Below are 19567 nucleotides of genomic sequence, written 5' to 3'. Positions count from 1 at the left end.
TGAGCGCTTATTCATTCATTCAATAGTATTTATTGAGCGCTTACTATGTGCAGAGCACTGTACTAAGCGCTTGGGATGAACAAGTCGGCAACAGAGACAGTCCCTGCCGTTTGACGGGCTTACGGTCTAATCGGGGGAGACGGACAGACAAGAACGATGGCACTAAACAGCGTCAAGGGGAAGAACATCTCGTAAAAACCGATGGCAACTAAATAGAATCAAGGCGATGTACAATTCATTAACAAAATAAATAGGATAACGAAAATATATACAATTGAGCGGATGAGTACAGTGCTGTGGGGATGGGAAGGGAGAGGTGGAGGAGCAGAGGGAAAAGGGGAAAATGAGGCTTTAGCTGCGGAGAGGTAAAGGGGGGATGGCAGAGGGAGTAGAGGGGGAAGAGGAGCTCAGTCTGGGAACGCCTCTTGGAGGAGGTGATTTTATGGGAGCGCTTACTGTGTGCAGAGCACTGTCCTTGCCTACAATGAGCTGAGAGCCCCCCCCCATCTTCTCCCAGGTCTTCCGTTCCTTGCCTCTTCCTCTTCCGCCTGCTCCCATTTCTCCCGAGCCCCGGGGCCGTGCGTCTCAATAAAGTCTTTCTGCTTTTGGCCATCAGTCATTCAGTCATTGGTATTGACTCAGCAGCTCCTACGGGCACAGCCGAGTACCAGAGAAGCAGCATGGCCCAGTGAAAACAGCACTGGCCTGGGAGTCAGAGGACCTGGGTTCTAATCCCAGCTCTGCCACTTGTCTGCTGTGGGATTGTGGGCAAGTCATTTGAGAAGCAGCATGGCATGGTGGATAGAGCCCGGGCCTGGGAGTCAGAATGTCATGGGTTCTAACCCTGGCTCTGCCACTTGTCTGCTGTGTGACCTTGGGCAAGTCACTTCTCTATGCCTCAGTTATCTCATCTGTAAAATGGGGATCGAGACTGTGAGCCCCACATGGGACAGGGACTGTGTCCAACCCAATTTGCTTGTATCTACCCCAGCACTTAGTACAATTCCTGGCACATAATAAGCGCTTGAAGAACCCCATAATTATGAATTATTATTACTTCACTTCTCTGTTACCTCATCTTCAAAACTGGAATTCAATACCCGTTCTCTCTCCTACTTAGAAGAGACTTTGGCTTTGAGACCTATGTGGGACCTGATTATCTTGTATCTGCTCCAGTGCTAAATACAGTGCTTGACACATAGTAATTCCTTAAAAAAGACCACAAGTATTATGGCAACCTTGGGAGAGTACAACTGAGTCAGACAAGGTCCCCGGCCCCAAAGAGTTTACAGCTAAGTGGGGGAGATGGACAGACACAGGCCAAACACTAAAAGCTGGACAAGGAGAAACGAGACTGTGGCTAGTGGATGCCCAAGTTCAGAAGAGTGAAACAGTACATGATTAAGGGTGGGTTAATTATAGCAGATAAGGCTATCTAAGAGTGCAACAGATTGATGTATAAACCTCAGTGGGAAGGACGGCAGCCACCAGGGAAGGCGGAAGGAGGAGCTGAATCCAGGAAGACTTCCTGGAGGAGAGAGGCTTTCAGGAGGGTTTTGAAGATGGGGAGAGCTGTGGTTTGGCCAATGTGAGGGAAAAGAATCCAGGCAGGAGGGAGGGTGTAAACAAGAGGCCAGTGGCAGGACGGTCCGATGGATAGAGCAAGGAGCTGGGACTCAGAAGGACCTGGGTTCTAATCCTGACTCTGCCAGTTGTCTGCTGTGTGACCTTGGGCAAGTCGCTTCACTTCTCTGTGCCTCAGTTCCCTCATCTATAAAATGGAGACTAAGACTGTGAGATCCATGTGGGTCGTGGGAAAGCACTATATAATAGAGTGGGGAGACACATTCCCTGCCCACAAGTAGCTTATAGCTTAGAGGGGAAGACAAACATTAATACCAATAAATTATGGGTCCGGACATAAGTGCTGTGGGGTTGAAGGTGGGGTGAATAAAATCCAAGTGCAAGGGTGTGCTGAAGGGTGAGAGCAGTTGATTTCCCCAAAAGAGTAAGTGTGGAGTGATAAGAGTCGGGGATCCAGCTCAGTGCCTGGAGAGAATCCCTCCAACTCTAGCGGTCATCGTAGCTAAGGCCTGGGAAAAGCATCACTGGAACTCAGAACACACACAGGTGAAGACTCAGATTTTAGCTCCACCTTGCAAATATGGTTCAGCCTGTCCTCGTCCCCCACTGGTCCGCTGCTTCCCATTCAGCTTGTCCAGTCGACATGAGTCCTGTTCTCATTTACCCCCGAAGACTCAGCCTTTTCCTCTGAGAAGCTGGGAACCCTCAAGGTTACCCCACCTCAGTTATGAACTGCGCCTGGGGAGTCCTGCACCTGAGGGGACAGACACATGGACAACCCCTGGCTCTATGGACGGAGGTGGGGGTGGGACTGAGTGGGTGGGGTGGGGCCCGATGAGACCGGTCTGAGGGTTGGAGAGATGGGGTGGGGAAATCGTGGAAGGTTACGTGGACTAGTGGATAGGGCACGGACCTGGGAGTCTTTTCAACACCCCTGATTCTCCTCTCCATCCCTGACTCTCTCCCAGGAACCTAGCACAGACACTCATTTGTAAATCTGTAGAAACCCCTCTATTCTCTGCTGATGTTTCGAGCTACACAACTTCCTGAGGGAGCCACCAGTTGCTGAAGCGGCGAGGCCTAGTGGAAAGAGCCCGGGCTTGGGAGTCAGAGGTCATAGGTTCTAATCCCGTATCCGCCACTTGTCAGCTGTGTGACTTGGGGCAAGTCACTTAGCTTCTCTGTTCCTCAATGATCTCATCTGTAAAATAGGGGTGAAGACTGAGAGCCCCACGTGGGACAACCTGCTTACCTTGTATCTACCCCAGCGCTTAGAACAGTGCTTGGCGCATAGTAAGTGCTTAACAAATACCATAATTATAATAATAATAATTATTATTGTTCCTCAAGCTTTCCCCCTGAGAAGTTTGTTTTCATTTGTCTGAAATTTCCAATGAGACATGGGAAAATGGAAGCTGCTCTCTCTCTTCTTTTTGTAATCCAAGGTGAGACTGGGAGCCCATTGTTGGGCAGGGATTGCCTCTATTGTTGTACATTCGAAGTGCTTAGTACAGTGCTCTGCACATAGTAAGTGCTCAATAAATACGATTGAAAGAATGAGAGAGAGAAAGCTTGTGTGGGGAGAAAGAGAGGAAAAGATAGGGGAAAATACGTGGCAGAGAGAGTCTGGGGGAGATGTGGAGGAAGATTCAGGAGAAGCAAGAGTGCTTAGTACAATGCTCTGCACAGAATAAGAACTCAATAAATACGACCGATTGATTACTAAGAGGGGGACATGGGAGAGAGAGACATGGGAGAGAAAAGGGAGAGAGACATGGGAGAGAGACATGGAGGAGACGGGCATGGGAAAGAAAAGGGGGAGACAGACACAGGAGATAGGCATGGAAGTCATCTCACTCAGCCGCCTCCACTCCTCTCCGCCTCCTGACCTTTTATCTGCTTCCTCTGCATGCCTCTGGCTCTCTCCTGCCTTATCTCTTTCCTTGCTGGGCCGTGGGAGAGCAGTAAAGCCCCGGGGGAGCTGGGGGGGTGGGGGTGGGGGAGCTGGGGGGAGAGGGAAGGAAGTGGGGGTCGGATTTGGCTCAGGATGAAGTCAATCCAGACTGACGCAGGGGCTCTGCCAGAGCGAGTGGGAAGAGCCAAATGTCCCGGGACCACCCTCTTGGACTCCTTCCGGCCCACAAGTGGCTCGGAAACACCTCCCCCACTTTCACTGGCAGGTTGCCTTCCCCCTGGGGTCACCCCAACTAATCCCCCTGCTGCCATGCCGGTCGGCCCCAGACTCTTCCTTCTTCTCTCCCATTGACGAAGCAGAAGGTCGAGAGGTGGAGACCCCAACAGTGTCGAATGAGACCTGGAGCGAGGGGAGCCCAGAGGTCACCCCAGAACTCAGGGGGGGAATTGCTGGGAGGTAGAGAGAGCTTAGTACAGTGCCTCACATGTAGTAAACACTTAAATACTATATTTACTATTGTTATTATTAGAGCTAAGCAGGGGGAGACCTGGTTATAGGGAGGGGTGGGGGCCCTTGCTCGAACCTTTGAGGAACTGGTGTGAGGAGAGGGAAGGGGGCCGTGAACGAGCCCCTCTGTGGTGTCCTGCACCCCTCCTCCCTCTTTGCCAACCTGAGAGGCTTCATCCAGCGCCCCACCCCTTTGACCCTCATATCTCTGGCCCAGAGATTCCTCTAGCCTTGACCCTGGCCTTTGCTGGATTTTGCTGCTTCTGGGCTTCACTAATCCTGGGTTTCACTATGCCCAAGCTTTGCTGGTCCTGGGCTTTACTGGTCCCAGGTTTCATTTGTCCCAGGCTTGGTCCCAGGCTTCACTAGTTCCTGGTTTTGCTGGTCCTGGGCTCTACTGGTCCAGAGCTTAACTGCTTCTGTGCTTCACTGGCCTTTCCCTGGTTTTCCTAGTCCCGGGATTCACCAGTCCCCTACTTGGCAGGCCCTAGACTTTGCTGATCCCAGGCTTTGCTGGTCCTGGATTTCACTAGTCCAGGGCTCCCCTGATCCTGGGATTTGCTGGTCCTGGGCTTCACTGGTTCCTGGGCTTCCAAGTCCCTGGGCTTTGCTGGGCCCAGGCTTTGCTGGTCATGGGTTTCACTTGTCTAGGGCTCTGCTGATCCACAGCTTCTCTGGTCTTGGGCTTTGTCGATTCTGGGCTTTTTTGGGCTTTGCAGGACCTGGGCTTTACTGAGCTTCGCAGGACCCAGGATTTCCTAGTTCAGGACTCTGTTGGTCCATGGCTTCACTGTTTCTGCCTTCACTGGGCTTCACTGGGGTTGGGCTGGGCCTGATCTTAATCTCAGTGGAGGGATAGTTCATGGGCAGGGAATGAAAAAAAGGAGGGACTCAAAGCCCACTGCTGGCCTTTCCTGCTGGCACCTGTTGCTGGGGTGCCCCCCAAATCCCCCTTCCCCATGAGGGTTTCCGTTCCTCCACCCCCAGCCACATCCCTCCATTAAGATCCAGCTCCAGCCTGATTTGCTTGTATCCACTCCAGCGCTCAGTTCAATGCCTGGCACATAGTAAGCACTCAACAAATACTACAGTTATTATTATTAACACCATCCCAGCCCAGGAAGACCGATGAAATCCAGGAAGTCATCCAAGGGGAGGGGGGCTGTGCCCTCCATCTCAGGGTGGGTCCCCACCGGCCTCCCCTCTCATCCACCCACGTGCCAGCTCCTGAGCTTTCAAGGTACCATTGCCCAACTCCCAGACTGCCACCTGCTGCGTGTGCGGGCCCTTGGGGCTCGGGGGGCGGGCGGAGTGTGTGTGTGTGTGTGTGTGTGGGGACCTTTCGCTTCGCATTGCGACAGCCCCCCCGGGCGGGAGGCTCGGCTCCGGCAAACAGAGCCGCATTGACGCCCGGCTGGGCCGGGCGGAAAATCCAGCGGCCGATGCCAAAGGCAGATCGCCAGGAGGGCGGCATCGAGCACGCGGGGGGATTGGGAAAGGTGAGAGTGGGGGCAGGAATGGGGAGGGACTCTCAGCGTGGGCCCCCCCCCCCCAAACTCTGGACCACAATGAGGGGAGGATGGAGGAAGGGGAGGGGTGTCTCAGTGGCAGACATGATCACCTGCTCCTCCCCCGGCCTCCCCGCCTCTCCTCCTCAGGGGCAACCATCTCCCTTCCCCAGAAAGGATAAAAGGGGACCGTTGCCGGGAAGGCCTCGCCACCTCTCCGCTGTGCCCCTCAAAGCCAGCTCCAACTCGCCCCCCTTCCTCATTGCATCATGAAAGCCACATTCTCCCGCCAAGTGTACAGTGGCCACGGCGGCCGTCGAGGCGGGGGAGGGTCCCAGAGGGTCTTCAGCTCGTCCTCGGCCAGCGGTGGCGGGGGAGGCGGCTGCCGAACCACATTCAGCTCGGTGACCGTGGCACGAGGAAGTGGCGGGGGAGGCTTCGGCAGCCGCAGCCTCTACAACCTTGGGGGCGGGAAGAGCATCTCGGTCAGCGTGGCTGGAGGTGACCGGGCCCGTGGGTTCGGGGTGGGAGGTGGCGGCTTGGCCTGTGGGATGGGGGGCTTCGGAGGGACGTATGGGCCCCCGAGGGGTGCCTTTCCCGCCTGCCCCCCTGGGGGCATCCAGGCCGTGACCATCAACCAGAGCCTCCTGCAGCCGTTGAACGTGGAGATCGACCCTGAGATCCAGCGGGTGCGGACCCAAGAGCGCGAACAGATCAAGACCCTCAACAACAAGTTCGCCTCCTTCATCGACAAGGTGGGCAGGGGAAAGCCAGGGAATGGGATGGTCAGGCGTGGAGGCCGGCGGATGGACAAGATGGCCTCAGTCAGACCCCATGGTCCAAGCGCTGGACGCTGGTTCCCGGCTTGGCGTAAGCGGGGGGGCCCATCTCCCCCAGCCCCCTGCCCTCGTGAGGTCAGCAATGGGATAGGAGACCAGTCTATCACGTACCCCCAGCGTCTAGAACAGTGCTTGGCACATAGGAAGTGCTTAACAGATACCATCATCATTATTATTATTGTTATTACCCCAGCAGCGCAGATAGATCCCGGGCCTGGGAGTCAGAAGGACCTGGATTCTAATCCCGGCTCTGCCACTTGTCTGTTGTGTGACCTTGGGCAAGTCACTAAACTTCTCTTTGCCTCAGTTAACTCATCTGTAAAGTGAAAAGTAAGACTGTGACTGTGAGAAAGGGAATGTGTCCAACCCGATTACCTCGTGTCTATTCCAGCGCTTAGTACAGTGTCTGGTCCATAATAAGCACTTAACAGATATCACAATTATTATTGTGTTGGACGATTACCCCCAGGGGAGAGAGTCTGGGCCCAAGGGAAATCAGGGAGCAGAGGAAAGAACCCAGATAGTGGGAAGGAGTGATTGGGAAAGATGCACCCCAAGTTTCTAGTGGGGTTCTTCTTTGGGAGACCTCATGATCCACCTGCCTCCATCCTCCCATCCATGCTCCAAGGGAAGCAAGCTAAACATTCATTCGTGGGACCATTTTCTGTGTCCCCTCCCCGCCACTTGTCCATGCTGACGGGGTGGATGGAGTGGGCTGTTGGGGTAGGTGTCTGGCGGATGCCCTGTCCGTCCCATACTATGTTTGGCATGGTTGGTGGGAACGTTGGCCCGTGGTAGATAGGGGAATTTATCTTCAAGGCTATTTTGGCAAAGGTCCAAGCTGAAGGGTCAGGCTGGATGAAAGTCAGGAGATGTGGGTGCGAGTTTGAGGTCTGCTGGGTGACCTTGAGGGGGTCACTCTACCTCTCTGGGCTTCAGTTTCCCTGCCCAGGAACATGGGGAGAATGCTCTCACCTCACGCTGATCTCGGGGATCCCGTCTCCTGGGAAGCAGTGTGACCTATTGGGTAGAACGCAAGACTGGGAGTCAGGAAACTGGGGTCCTAACCCAGCTCCACCATTTGACTGCTGTGTGACCTTGGGCAAATCAGTTATCTTCTCTTGCGCTTCATTTCCCTCGTCCATAAAATAGAGATTAAATGTCTTTCCTCCCCCGCAAGTCTGTGAGCCCCATGTGGGACAGGGACTGGGTCCAACCCGACTGTATCGTATCTACCGCACTGCTTGGCACATAGTAGGCCCTTAACAAATCCCACCGTTATTATTTTTAATAATAATAATTGTGGCATTTCTTAAGGACTTACTATGTGCCAGGCACTGTTCTAAATCCTGGGGTAGGTACAAGATTATCACATTGGACACGGCTCCTGTCCACATGAGGCTCACAGTCTTAATCCCCATTTTACAAATGAACGAACTGAGGCACAGAGAAGTGATGATGATGATGCTGGTAATTGTTAAGTGCTTACTATGTGCCAAGCACTGTTCTAAGAGCTGGGGTAAATACAAGGTAATCAGGTTGTCCCACATGGGGCTCACAGTCTCAATCCCCATTTTAGAGATGAATAACTGAGGCCCAGAAAAGTGAAGTGACTTGCTCGAAGTCACACAGCTGATAAGTGGCGGAGCCGGGATTAGAATCAACGTCCTCTGACTCCCAAACCCGTGCTCTTTCCACCAAGCCGGTGAAGTGGTTTGCCCAAGGCCGCACAGCAGACGTGGCAGAGTCAGGATTAGAACCCAGGTCCTTCTGACTCCCGGGCCTGGGGTTTTTCCACTAGGCCACGCTGCTTCTCTGCTGCTCTTGGGGATGAAGTTTGGGGATGAAACTCACGCTAAGCCATCGGGGACCGGTCGCAATTGCCCCATTCTCGCTGTTTTCACGGGGATTGTGGGCAGGCTGGTAGTCGTGATGGCGGGCTGCTAGATCGGGGTTCAATCTGCAGAGGCTGTCTGAGGGGACTGAGGAATGCATCTCTTCCCCACTCTCTCTGTAGGTGCGTTTCCTGGAGCAGCAGAACAAGGTGCTGGAGACCAAGTGGGAGCTGCTGCAGCAGCAGGGCCAGGGCACGGGGGTGACCAAGAGCAACCTAGACCCCATCTTTGAAAGCTACCAGAGCAGCCTGCGGCGCCAGCTGGACTGTCTGCAGAGCGAGAGGGGACGGCTGGACTCCGAGCTCAAGAGCATGCAGGATTTGCTGGATGAATACAAAAACAAGTGAGTAATAATTGATATTTGTTAAGCATTTACTAAGTGCCAGGCACTCCGCTAAGCGCTGGGGTAGGTACAAGGTGATCAGGTTGGATATAGTCCCCGTCCCATTTGGGGCTCACAGTATTAATCCCCATTTTACAGATGAGGTAACTGGGATCCAGAGAAGCTAATGACTTGCCCAAGGTCACACAGCAGACAAGTGGTGGAACCTGGAGTCTGGGCTGGGGCCTGGCTGAGAGGAGGGGCTGGGGCGGATTGGGGGGAGCCCTCTAGACTGTCACCTCATTGTAGGCAGGGAAAGTGTCTGTTATATTGTTCTCCCAAGCGCTTAGTACAGTGCTCTGCACACAGTAAGCACTCACTAAACACAATCGACTGATGCCGGGGGTTCTTCGGGCAGGGAGCAAAGGCTGGAGATAGGGTTTTTTTTTAATGGTATTTGTTAAGCCCTAACAATGTGCCGGACACTGTGCTAAGGGCTGGGGTAGATACAAGCTAATCAGGTTGAACACAATCCATGTCCCACATGAGGCTCACAGTCTTAATCCCCATTTTACAGATGAGGGAACTGAGGCACGGAGGATTAAGTGACTTACCCAAGGTCACACAGCAGACAGGTGGTAGAGCTGGGATTAGAACTCAGGTCTGCCGACTCCCAGGCTTGGATCTTTCCACTGGGCCAGAGTGCTTCTAAGGAGAAGGGGGTAGGGGCTCATGGTGCCGGGGAAGGGGGCAAGGACCACGGGGAGAGGGAGATTGTTGCCAAATTGTACATTCCAAGTGCTTGGTACAGTGCTCTGCACATAGTAAGCGCTCGATAAATACTATTGAATGAATGAGACAATGGGCTGAAGAGATTGAGGAGGGGCAGGGGGAAAGGGAGACAGCAGGTGAGGGGGTGGGGGAGGGCCAGGGGCTACCCTCCGGGTCAAATCCTTCAAGTCTGCCAGCCCTGCCCACGCCACCCTCTCCGCCTTCGCAGGAGCCTTGGGGGTTGGAGCAGAGGTCAGGGATGTGGGTGTGCACTGGCTGGCTGCCTCTTGGCTCCTCACCTGCACTGGTGGTGCTGGAGCTGGGGTGGGGCTGGGCCTGGGACCGGGGCAGGGGGCCGGGGGCCTTAAGGTAGGAGCCCCCACTAAGCCCCTTCTCCCCCAGTCAACCACCCTGCTGTCAGGGCCAAGGGTGCGGAGTGTTGGGGAGAAGGAGGAAAGAGGACTGGTTTAGGAACCCACACTTTCAGCCACCACTGTGCTGCTGCTCCTGCTTCTGAGACAGCTCCGCCTATGCGCAATCAGGCCTCCCCCTTCCCATCTTCCTCACCCTCCCAACCTGTTTTTGTCTACCGAACCTCCCCACCCCCCAAGAGCCCACAAGAGAAACCCAGAGAATCAACCAAATAAGAGAAGCACGGTCTAGTGGGAAGTAAGAGAAATAGAAATATGAGAAGTAGCGTGGCCTAGAAGATAGAGCGGGAGTCTGGGAGTCAGCGGACCTGGGTTCTAATCCCGGATCTGCCACTTGTCTGCTCTGTGACCTTGGACAAGTCTCTTCACTATTCTCTGCCACAGTTACCTCATCTGCAAAATGGGGATTAAGACTGAGCCTCACCTTACTCCAGGGTTTAGTACTGTCCCCATCGCATAGTAAGCACTTAACAGATACCATTTAAATTTTAAAAAAGGGAAGATCGGGAGGCAAGATGCCCTGGATTCAAGTCCTGGTCCTGCTGTGTAACCTTAGTCTAGTTGTTGAACCTCACTGAGCCTCTTTCTCCCTTCCCGATCCCTCTTTCCGTCTTGCAGGAGCAATGAGATAGCTGAGGCAAAGGCATCTGGAGAGGTGAAAGCCAGAAGTCAATCTGCCAGTCAGTCAATCCTATTTACTGAGCACTTACTGTGTGCAGAGCACTGTACTAAGTGTTTGGGAGAGTACAATATAACAACGTAACAGACACATCCCCTGCCCACAGTGAGTTTTCTTCCACTCAACTGGACATACAGTGAGCTCACCCAATATGAATAAGCCATAAACTCCTCAGAGATGCCTCATTCAAAATCAGTCGTATTTATTGAACACTTTCTGAGTTGGTAAATAGGTTTTCTGCCCACGGTGAGTTTATAGTCGAGAAGGGGGAATTTTCAGGAGCTCCAAAGTTTTTTGGAGCTGGAAGCTGCTGTCAGGGTTGGGGGCAGAGGATGGAGATGTCGAGGGCCTCTTGGGAGAGTAGTGGTTGATGTAGTTGCCAGAGAAGTAGAAGTAATAGCAGGGGAGGCAGTGTGGTGTAGTGGAAGAGGGTTTGGCCGGTTGTCAGTGGACCTGAGTTCGAATCCCATCTCTGCCACAGACCTGCTGAGTGACCATGGGTAACTCAACATCTCTGAACCTCGGTTTCTTCATCTCCCAAATGGGGATAATAATTCCTGCCTTTCTACCAATATTATAAGGTTGTTGGGAGGATGAAAATGAGATAATTCATGGGAAAGCACTTTGGGAATAAAAGTGATATACAAAAACCAAGGTATAATAGTAATAACTGTGATATCTGTTAAGCCCTTCTTTATGCCAAACACTGTACTAAGAGCTGGGGTAGGTTCAGAACAATCAGGTCCCACATGGGGCTCACAGTAGGAGAACAGGCATCTAATCCCCATCGCAGATGAGGAAACTGAGGCACAGAGAATTGAAGTGCTTTTGAACACCCGCTGGGTACGGGGCACTGTACTAAGCTTTTGTACTAAACAAAGAAGTGACATATTCTCTGACCATAAGACACTTCCATTCTAACCAGTGGGGTGAAGAGCCTATCTGACATAAATCTTCTCCTTTGCGGGCACAGGTATGAAGATGAAATCAACAAGCGAACGGCGGCAGAGAATGAGTTTGTGGTGCTCAAGAAAGTGAGTCGGGGGGCTAGGAAAATGGTCTGGAGATGCCCTGCTCTATAAAGAGCTCCAGCAGAAGCTGATTAAGGAGGACAGTTTTGAACAGAAGAATAATAATTAATAGTAATAATGTTACTTGTTAAGCACTTACTATGTGCTAAGCACTGTTCTAAGTGCTGGGGTAGACACAACAATCAGATTGGACACAGTCCCTGTTCCACTTGGGGTTCACTCTCTTAATCCCCATTTTCCAGATGAGAGAACTGAGGCCCAGAGTAGTGAAGTGATTTGCCCAAGGTCACACAGCAGACATGTGGCTGAGCCGGGATTAGAACCCAAGTTTTCCTTACTCCCGGGACCATGCTCTCTCCACCAAGCCAGGCTGGTTCTCAACAAAGAACAAACTGCTCGATGATTTAAGAATGGGGAGAATGCAGATAAACCAGCAGTGCGGATAAGCTACATTAGGCAGATAATCCAAATCCACTAATAGAATCAATAGCCTCAACCTCTTCCCTTGACAGACCATTTTGGCTAGAGTTGACTACATATTGTTCCTGGAAAGGCTTTCATTTCTGTCTGCCACTGGGACCAAGCCCTGTGGCGAGAAGCTGGAGGGAGAAGCCACGGGATGGATTACCCACCCTCTGGAGCAAAGGACCTCAAGGCATCCCAAGAGGGTGGTAGAAAGATGGTCAGATTGGCTTCTGCCTCCTCTGGGGATAAGCAGGGGGAAATAGGGTTGACTGCAGTAGGAAGGAGGGAGGTTAGATATCAGAAAAAACTCTCACCCCAAAGGTTGCGGCACCAGGAGGAGGAGGAGCGGCTGTTGGAGTCTCCAAGCAAAGGAGAGATGCCCCTCCCTACTCCTTAACCACCCTTAAAATGCTTTCAGCCTGAAGCCAGGGGGGTGGACAAGATGACCTCTCATGTCCAGAGAATCCCAATAATTCCACCCCTTTCTAAAGGAGACATCCTGCAATTTACACAGACCCCAGCCTTCTCTTACCCCATTCTGCCACCAAAACCCACCAAACAGCCTGGATCTGACCCCCAGGAATCCCCCATTTCCCAAACATAGTCTCTCTTCCCCTTCTCCTGTACCCCCCAGGACGTGGACGCAGCCTACATGGGCAGGGTGGACCTGCAGGCCAAGGTGGGAACTCTGACGGAGGAGATCAACTTCCTGAGATGTCTCTATGAGGCGGTAAGGTCCCCGGCCACTGGGCAATCCTGGGACAGGAGCGATTTGCTACTCTGCAATGATTGGACGAGGGCATTAAGGCCACTGGGTCAGACGGTGTGTAGGGGCCTCGAGATTTGGGCCTGGGGTATTTTGGCGGGCAGGATCGTCTTCCCCATTTCCCAGATGGAGAAATTGAGTTAGGAGGTCGGTGTGTCCCTTGTGTTTCCTGGGCACTCATGGTGGGCAGAGCCCTGGGCTGTGGGGAGGGACAGAGGGAGGAGGTGACATGGTCCCCGCCCTCAAGGGGCTGCCATTCTTATGGGGAGACAGGACATGCACGCACCCACACGTACACACACGCTCACACTCACTAAGCTGGGCTGAAGGTGGGGCAGAGGGAGAAGCTCACTGTAGGCGAGGAATGCTTCCACTAACTCTGTTATATTGCACTCTCCCGAGCATTTATTACAGTGCACCACGCACAGTAAGTACTCAATAAGCATGATTGCTTGATTGATTAAGGAGAAACACACACACACACACACACACACACACACACTCAGAGACACAAAATGCTGAGGCAGAGACCATGTCTGACCCACATGAGCGTGAACACGAGGTCAGACAGAATAATAATAATCGTGGTATTTGTGAAGTACTTACTATGTGCCAGGCACTGTACTAAGCCCTGGGGGAGATAAAAGCAAACCAAATTGGATACAGTCCCTGTTTCACATGGGGCATGCAGATTCAATCCCCGTTTTACTGATGAGGTAACAGAGGCACTGAGAAGTGAAGTGACTTGCCCAAGGTCACACCGCAAAGAAATGGCAGAGCTGGAATTAGAACCCATGGCCTTCTGACTTCCAGGCCTGTGCTCTATCCACTAGGCCCTGCTGCTTTGGGAGCGGGAAGGATCAGAGTCCATGGAGACAGATGGAACTTGTGGGGGGGGTTGGTAATCTGGGAAGACTTCCTGGAGAAGGTGTATTTTCACCAACTGTGACAGAGGGGAGGGATGCAGTTTTGCATGGAGGAGGAGGAAGACGGAAGAAGTTCCTCACAGGAGGAATGGCAGCAGTTGGATCAAGGCCACCCAGTGGGAACTCAATCCCGGGCTTGGTCCCCGCCTCTCCCCGAGGAGCAGCAAGGCGGGGGGGGATGGTGAGGGGGGCTGCCGGGAGGGGGTTCCGGCAAACCAACTCTGGGGGCTCGTGTCCCGACAGGAGCTGTCCCAGGTGCAGACCCACGTCAGCGACACCAACGTGGTCCTGTCCATGGACAACAACCGCTGCCTGGATCTGGACGGCATCATCGCCGAGGTCAAGGCCCAGTACGAGGAGATCGCCCGGAGGAGCCGGGCCGAGGCCGAGTCCTGGTACCAGAGCCAAGTGAGTGAGAGACCCCCACAGACACAGAGATCCTCAGAGGGGCCGGGGCTGCAGAGACGCCCAGAGAGGCAGAGACCCCCCAGAAACACAGAGCGCCCCCCTCCCCCAGTGGGGTCGGAGCTTCAGAAACACCAGCGGGACTGGGGAAGCAGAGACCTCCAGAGATACAGGGACCCCCAGAAACCCAAAGACCCCTCCAGAGGGGCCAGGATGCAGAGAACCCAGCGAGACTGGGGCTACAGAGACTTCCAGAGATGCAGAGACTCCCAGAGACACAGAAACTGCCCCCCAGAGGAGCCAACTGCAGACAAGCTGCAGACACATCCAGAGATGCAGAAACCCCCAGAGGGATTGTTTCTGCAGAGATCTCCAGAGGGGCTGGGGCCACAAAGACCCCCAGGATGTCCAAATCTGCTGACAGCTCCAAATTGCTAAGCTTGATAAAATTAATAATAATAATGGCAGTATTTGTTAAACACTCACTATGTGCTAAGCACTGAGGTAGATACAAAGTAATCACATCAGATACAGTCCCTGCCCCACTCAGGGTTCACAGACTAAGATGGAGGGAGAATAGGTACCGAATCCCCATTTTACAGATGAGGAAATGAAGGCACAGAGTAGTTAAGTGACTTGTCCAAGGTCTCGCAGCAGAAAAGTGATGGAGTCGAAACTGGAACCCCGGTCTTCGGATTCCCGTGCTCTTTCCACTAGCCCACACTACTTCCATTGAGTCCCAACGAGTCTCAGTTTGGCAGTTGGCAAGCAGATCTTGAGGATCTGTCCAGGGGAACAGATAGCTTGCTTACAGTCTCCCAAGCGCTTAGTACAATCCTCTGCACCCAGTAAGTGCTCAGTAAATATGATTGACTGATGGACTGACCGGCCAAAGGCCTGGCTCATGCCGCTCTCCTCCCTTCCAGTACGAGGAGCTGCAGGTCACCGCCGGCAAACACGGCGACCATCTGCGTGATACCAAGAATGAGATCTCGGAGCTGACCCGCACAATCCAGCGGCTGCAGAGTGAGATCGACACGGCCAAGAAGCAGGTGGGCCCGGGGTCGGGAGGCCAGAGGCTGGGGTGGGGCCCCTGGGGCTGGGGGTTGGGAGATTGGGAGGTGAGGGCATTCAGTATTAATATCACCAGGATTATGTGCTGTGCTGGATGGCTACGGTTGGCAGAGCATTGTGCTAGCCACCTACCGTATAGAGAGCACTGTGCTGGACACCCATTTTTTTCTGTGTGTGTGTTATAGGTTAATACACTTACACTGTTCTAAGCATCAGAATAGATACAAGCTAATCAGGTTGACATAGTCCCTGTCCCACAAGTGGCTTACAGTCTTTCCCCCCATTTTACCGTTGTGGGAGCTGAAGCATAGAGAAATGAAGTGACTTGCCCAAGATCACACAGTAGCCAAATGGCAGAGTCAGAATTAGAACCCAGATCCTCCTGGACACCAGGCCTGTGCTCTATACGCTAGGCCATGCTGCTTCTCACCTATTGTATGCAGAGTGTTGTACTGGGCACCTACTATGTTCAGAGCACTGTGCCTACTGTGTGCAGAGTGTAGTGCTGAGCATCTGCTATAAGCCAAAGTGCTGTGCTAGACACCTGGTGGAAAAAGAGAACGTACTGAGCAACTATTGAATGTTCATCCCTGGACTGGATCCTTGCTTTTGTCAGAGCACTGAAATGAGAATTCTGGGAGTATTTGGAAGGCATGAATAGCCTTAAACTGGGGGAAACATAGGTAGAAATGATCAAACAGATGGTAGTTCTGAGTAGGAAAAGAGGTGGAAATTACAGTCTCAGTGGGTAAAACAATCAGTTACAGACAGACAGGATTCCTCAGAGTGAGGATCTGGAGTCTTACATGCCCCAGCAGAGTGCTGCCAGGAAAAATTGAGATCAGACAACAGAAAGGACTTAAACATATATATGTGTTATGGTACTTGTTAAGCATTTACTATGTGACAAGCGCAGTTCTAAGCACTAAGGTAGATATAAGTTAATCAGGTCCCTGTCCCATTTGGGGCTCATACTCTTAATCCCAATTTTCCAGATGAGGGAACTGAGGCTCAGAGAAGTGAAGTGACTTGTGCAAGGTCACACAGTAGATATGTGGCGGAGCCGGGATGAGAACACAGTTCCTTCTGATTCCCAGGCCTGTGTTCTACCCACTAAGCCGCGCTGCTTCTCGTCTCCTGGTGCTTCCCGACCAAGTGACGGAGGGAAGTGGGGAGATCCCCCCGGCTCCAGATAGTGTGAGTTGAGTCAGGGGAAGGTAACTGCCCCGGCCCACACCTTCCTGCCCCTGCAGTGCCAGCAGCTGCAGACGGCCATCGCGGATGCGGAGCAGCGCGGGGATATGGCCATCAAGGACGCCCAGGCCAAGTGGGCTGACCTGGAAGCCGCCCTGCACAATTCCAAGGAAGAGCTGGCCCGGCTCTTGAAGGATTACCAGGAGCTGATGAATGTCAAGCTGGCACTGGACGTGGAGATTGCCACTTACCGGAAGCTGCTGGAGTGCGAGGAGAGCAGGTAGGGGGGCACGGAGAGGGGATTCACGGGGGGGTTCAGGTGGGCCCGGCCTCCTGCCAGTCTCCCATCGCGGTTGCCCCCCGCCCCATGTAAACCGGTGGTGCCGAGAGCCAGGCTGCTGGGTTTTTCCACCTGGTAAGAAGAGTAATAATAATGATAATAATGGTACTTGTTAAGCACTTACTATGTGCCTGGCACTGTTGTAAGCACAGGGATAGTTACAAGTTAATAAAATTGGACACAGTCCCCGTCTCATTGAGTTCGTAGTCTTAATCCCCATTTTACTGATGAGGGGATTGAGGCCCAGAGAAATGAAGTGACTTGCCCAGGGTCACAGAGCAGACAAGGGGCAGAGCTGGGATTAGAACCCAGGTCCTTCTGACTCCCAGGCCCGGGTTCTATCCACTAGGCCGCATTGCTTCTTCCCTGGTGGCCCCCTCCGGCACCGGTACCCTAACCCTAGCTTAGAGCAGTGCTTAGAGCAGTGCTGGGTGCATAGTAAGCACTTCACAAATGCCATCATTATTATTTACCCCGGGGCTGGTAGGCAGGGGAAGACTATTTACAAGGGTGGGCTATCCAGTGGGGGTGGAGAGGGGTGGAAGGGCAGAAGGGATATATGCTTGCTGGGGTCAGGACCCCTGATGCCCAGTTTCTACCTTTCCCCAGGATGTCTGGAGAGTGTCCAAGTGCTATCAGCATCTGTAAGTATCCCAGCACACACCCCTTTCTGTGTGTGTGTGTGTGTGTTTGTGTGTGCATTGTGGAGGATCAGCAAGCCTTCCAGGCAGAGAAGTACCTAGCTGGGTGGGGGTGGATGTGGGGGAGGACTTGCTTAACTCTCCTGCCCATGTGGCCTCCCCCAAGGCTTGCCCCTCTCTCTTCCTTTTAGGCTCCCCTGCCCCTTCCCACGCCCCCCAGGTCTCCTGGGTCTGTAGCCCCCTCCCACAATTCCCCTCCTAGTCACAGGAGAGGCAGGGCTCCTGATTCACAGTTTTTGAAGCTTCAGTGCCTGGTTTCCTGTAGGCCCGTTGCCTGGTCTCTTTGAGTCGCATTACCTGATTTCTTTTATTCATTCACTCATTCATTCAATCGTGTTGATTAAGCGCTTACTGTGTGCGGAGCACTGTACTAAATGCTTGGGAAAGTACAATACAACAATATCGAGTGACAATCCCTGCCCCTGCCCACAATGAGCTCACGGTCTTTTACTCCCGCTGCCTCATTTTCTTTAGTCCCACTGACTTCTTTCCAATCCCTAGCTGCCTGATTTCTTTTAATCCCACTGCCTCATGTCCTTTAGTCCCACTGACTGATTTCTTTCTGATCCTCTGCCTGATTTCTCTTAACCCCCCTGCCTGATTTCCTTGACCCCCAATGACCCGTTTAGCCCCACTGCCTGATTTTGCCTGAGCCACCTGATTTCCTCTGGAGCTCCCGCCCGATTTCTTCCTGGCCTTCTCTCCACAGCCGTGTCGGGCAGCTCCAGCACCGTCTCCGGAGGGGCCTGCCGGGTCGGCTTTGGAGGCAGCGTGAGCAGCGGCGTGAAGGGAGGCTACGGCTCGGGCTACAGCTCGGGCTACGGCTCGGTCGGCGGAGGGGGCGGTGGCTACGGTGTGGCCAAGGGCGGGTCCGGGCCAGGCAGCACCTCGGTCATCAAGAAGTCCATGACCACCACGGTCAAGTCCTCCAGCCGGAGATACTGATGCCCACAGTCCACGGGGAGACCGACCACAGCTCCAATGACCCGCATGCCCCCTCTCTCTTCCTCGCCAGCACCCCCTGCCCCATGTCCCCTCCCACAGTCACCCCCTAAGCCTGCAGCCTCCAGGAAGACTTCCCAGAAAACCACATTCAGGAAGGGCCCAGAGTGAGCTCATCTGTGTATATTTGCATGCATTATTTCGCATTCCAGACAAAGATGAGCCAGGAGGCCTCCAGCATGGCCCCTATATATATCTGCATGTAATCAGCTTACCATACATATGACTTGCATGCAATTTGCATTTCACGGTCCCCCTCTCCATTCCCCTTCCCCCACTAGGAGGGTCTGGGAAAGGTGATAACTGGTATGAAACCAGTTTGGGGAGTGGGGGGTGGCGACAGAGGCAACCCAGATTCTAGATCACTCTGACACATGCCAGTTATTGGCACCGGGGTCCCCCATGCCAGCACAGAAGGCGGATCTGGTGAGTGGGTTTTGGGGGTCCGCTATCTGCAACAGTGCTCACCTGGTCCCGTTGTCTCTCCTGGCTTTCACCGAACCCCCTCCTCTGCTTCCCCAGACCCTCGAGGCCGGGAGCGGTGGCAGTGGTGGGGGTGGGGGGGCTCCGTACCGTATTTACTCACCTAGAAGTCGCGGCACTTGCTAGGCCCCCAAAGCTTTCAGCCGGAAGGCGGGTGTGGGAGCAATAAAGCTATCTTGGAAGCATCAGTTCCTGAGCTGTCACTTTTCAAGCAGGGATCGGTCTTGGGATAGGGCCTCACCTTCCTCTCCAGTGCTAATCGACAGGTTGAAGATGGGTCCTCTTCTTTGGGGGCCAGCGGGGTGGACCATATGACCCCATCGAAGGCACCAGTCGGAGGGTCGGGCACCACTTATGTGAGGTGGTGTCTTCTAATCCCAGGTCCACCGCTTGTCACCTTTGTGACTTTGGGCGAGTCACTTAACTTCTCTGTGGCTCAGTTACCTCATCTGTAAAATGGGGATTAAGACTGTGAGCCCCACGTGGGACAACTTGATTACCTTGTATCTACCCCAGTGCTAAGAACAGTGCTTGGCACATAGTAAGTGCTTAAGAAGTACTATCATCATTATTATTGTTATTATTATAGCCAGGAAAATACAGCAGCCACTCGGTCAGTCAATCATGTTCACTGAATGATTACTGTGTACTAAGTGCTTGGGAAAGTGCAGTGAGAAGTAGCATGGGAGGAAAAGAGCATGGGCTTGGGAGTCAGAGGAACTGGGTTCT

At 53.2% G+C, this 19567-nt stretch overlaps 1 protein-coding gene across 1 annotated transcript; it reads left to right on the top strand.

Moving 5' to 3' along the window:
- The first annotated feature begins 5760 nt into the window (after positions 1–5760).
- On the top strand, positions 5761–19026 carry KRT79 (keratin 79). Its single transcript, XM_029073186.1, has 9 exons — positions 5761–6269; positions 8371–8591; positions 11425–11485; positions 12582–12677; positions 13883–14047; positions 14971–15096; positions 16372–16592; positions 17262–17296; positions 18063–19026. Exons 1-9 carry the CDS (start codon positions 5784–5786, stop codon positions 18296–18298), a joined length of 1647 nt encoding a protein of 548 aa, XP_028929019.1. The 5' UTR covers positions 5761–5783; the 3' UTR covers positions 18299–19026.
- The last annotated feature ends 541 nt before the right edge of the window (positions 19027–19567 follow it).

The sequence above is a fragment of the Ornithorhynchus anatinus genome, chromosome 10 (assembly GCF_004115215.2).
Source record: "Ornithorhynchus anatinus isolate Pmale09 chromosome 10, mOrnAna1.pri.v4, whole genome shotgun sequence".
In the NCBI taxonomy this organism is placed as follows: domain Eukaryota; kingdom Metazoa; phylum Chordata; class Mammalia; order Monotremata; family Ornithorhynchidae; genus Ornithorhynchus; species Ornithorhynchus anatinus.
The sequence above is the reverse complement of the archived record's forward strand: the minus strand, read 5'-3'. Positions and strand labels throughout refer to the sequence as shown.

Excerpts from the sequence above, each read along its gene's own strand:
- KRT79 (XM_029073186.1), top strand. The coding sequence starts at position 5,784 with ATGAAAGCCACATTCTCCCGCCAAGTGTACAGTGGCCACGGCGGCCGT. Across the intron at positions 12,678-13,882 it reads TGAGATGTCTCTATGAGGCG|GAGCTGTCCCAGGTGCAGAC; the intron begins GTAAGGTCCCCG and ends GTGTCCCGACAG. Across the intron at positions 15,097-16,371 it reads TCGACACGGCCAAGAAGCAG|TGCCAGCAGCTGCAGACGGC; the intron begins GTGGGCCCGGGG and ends CTGCCCCTGCAG.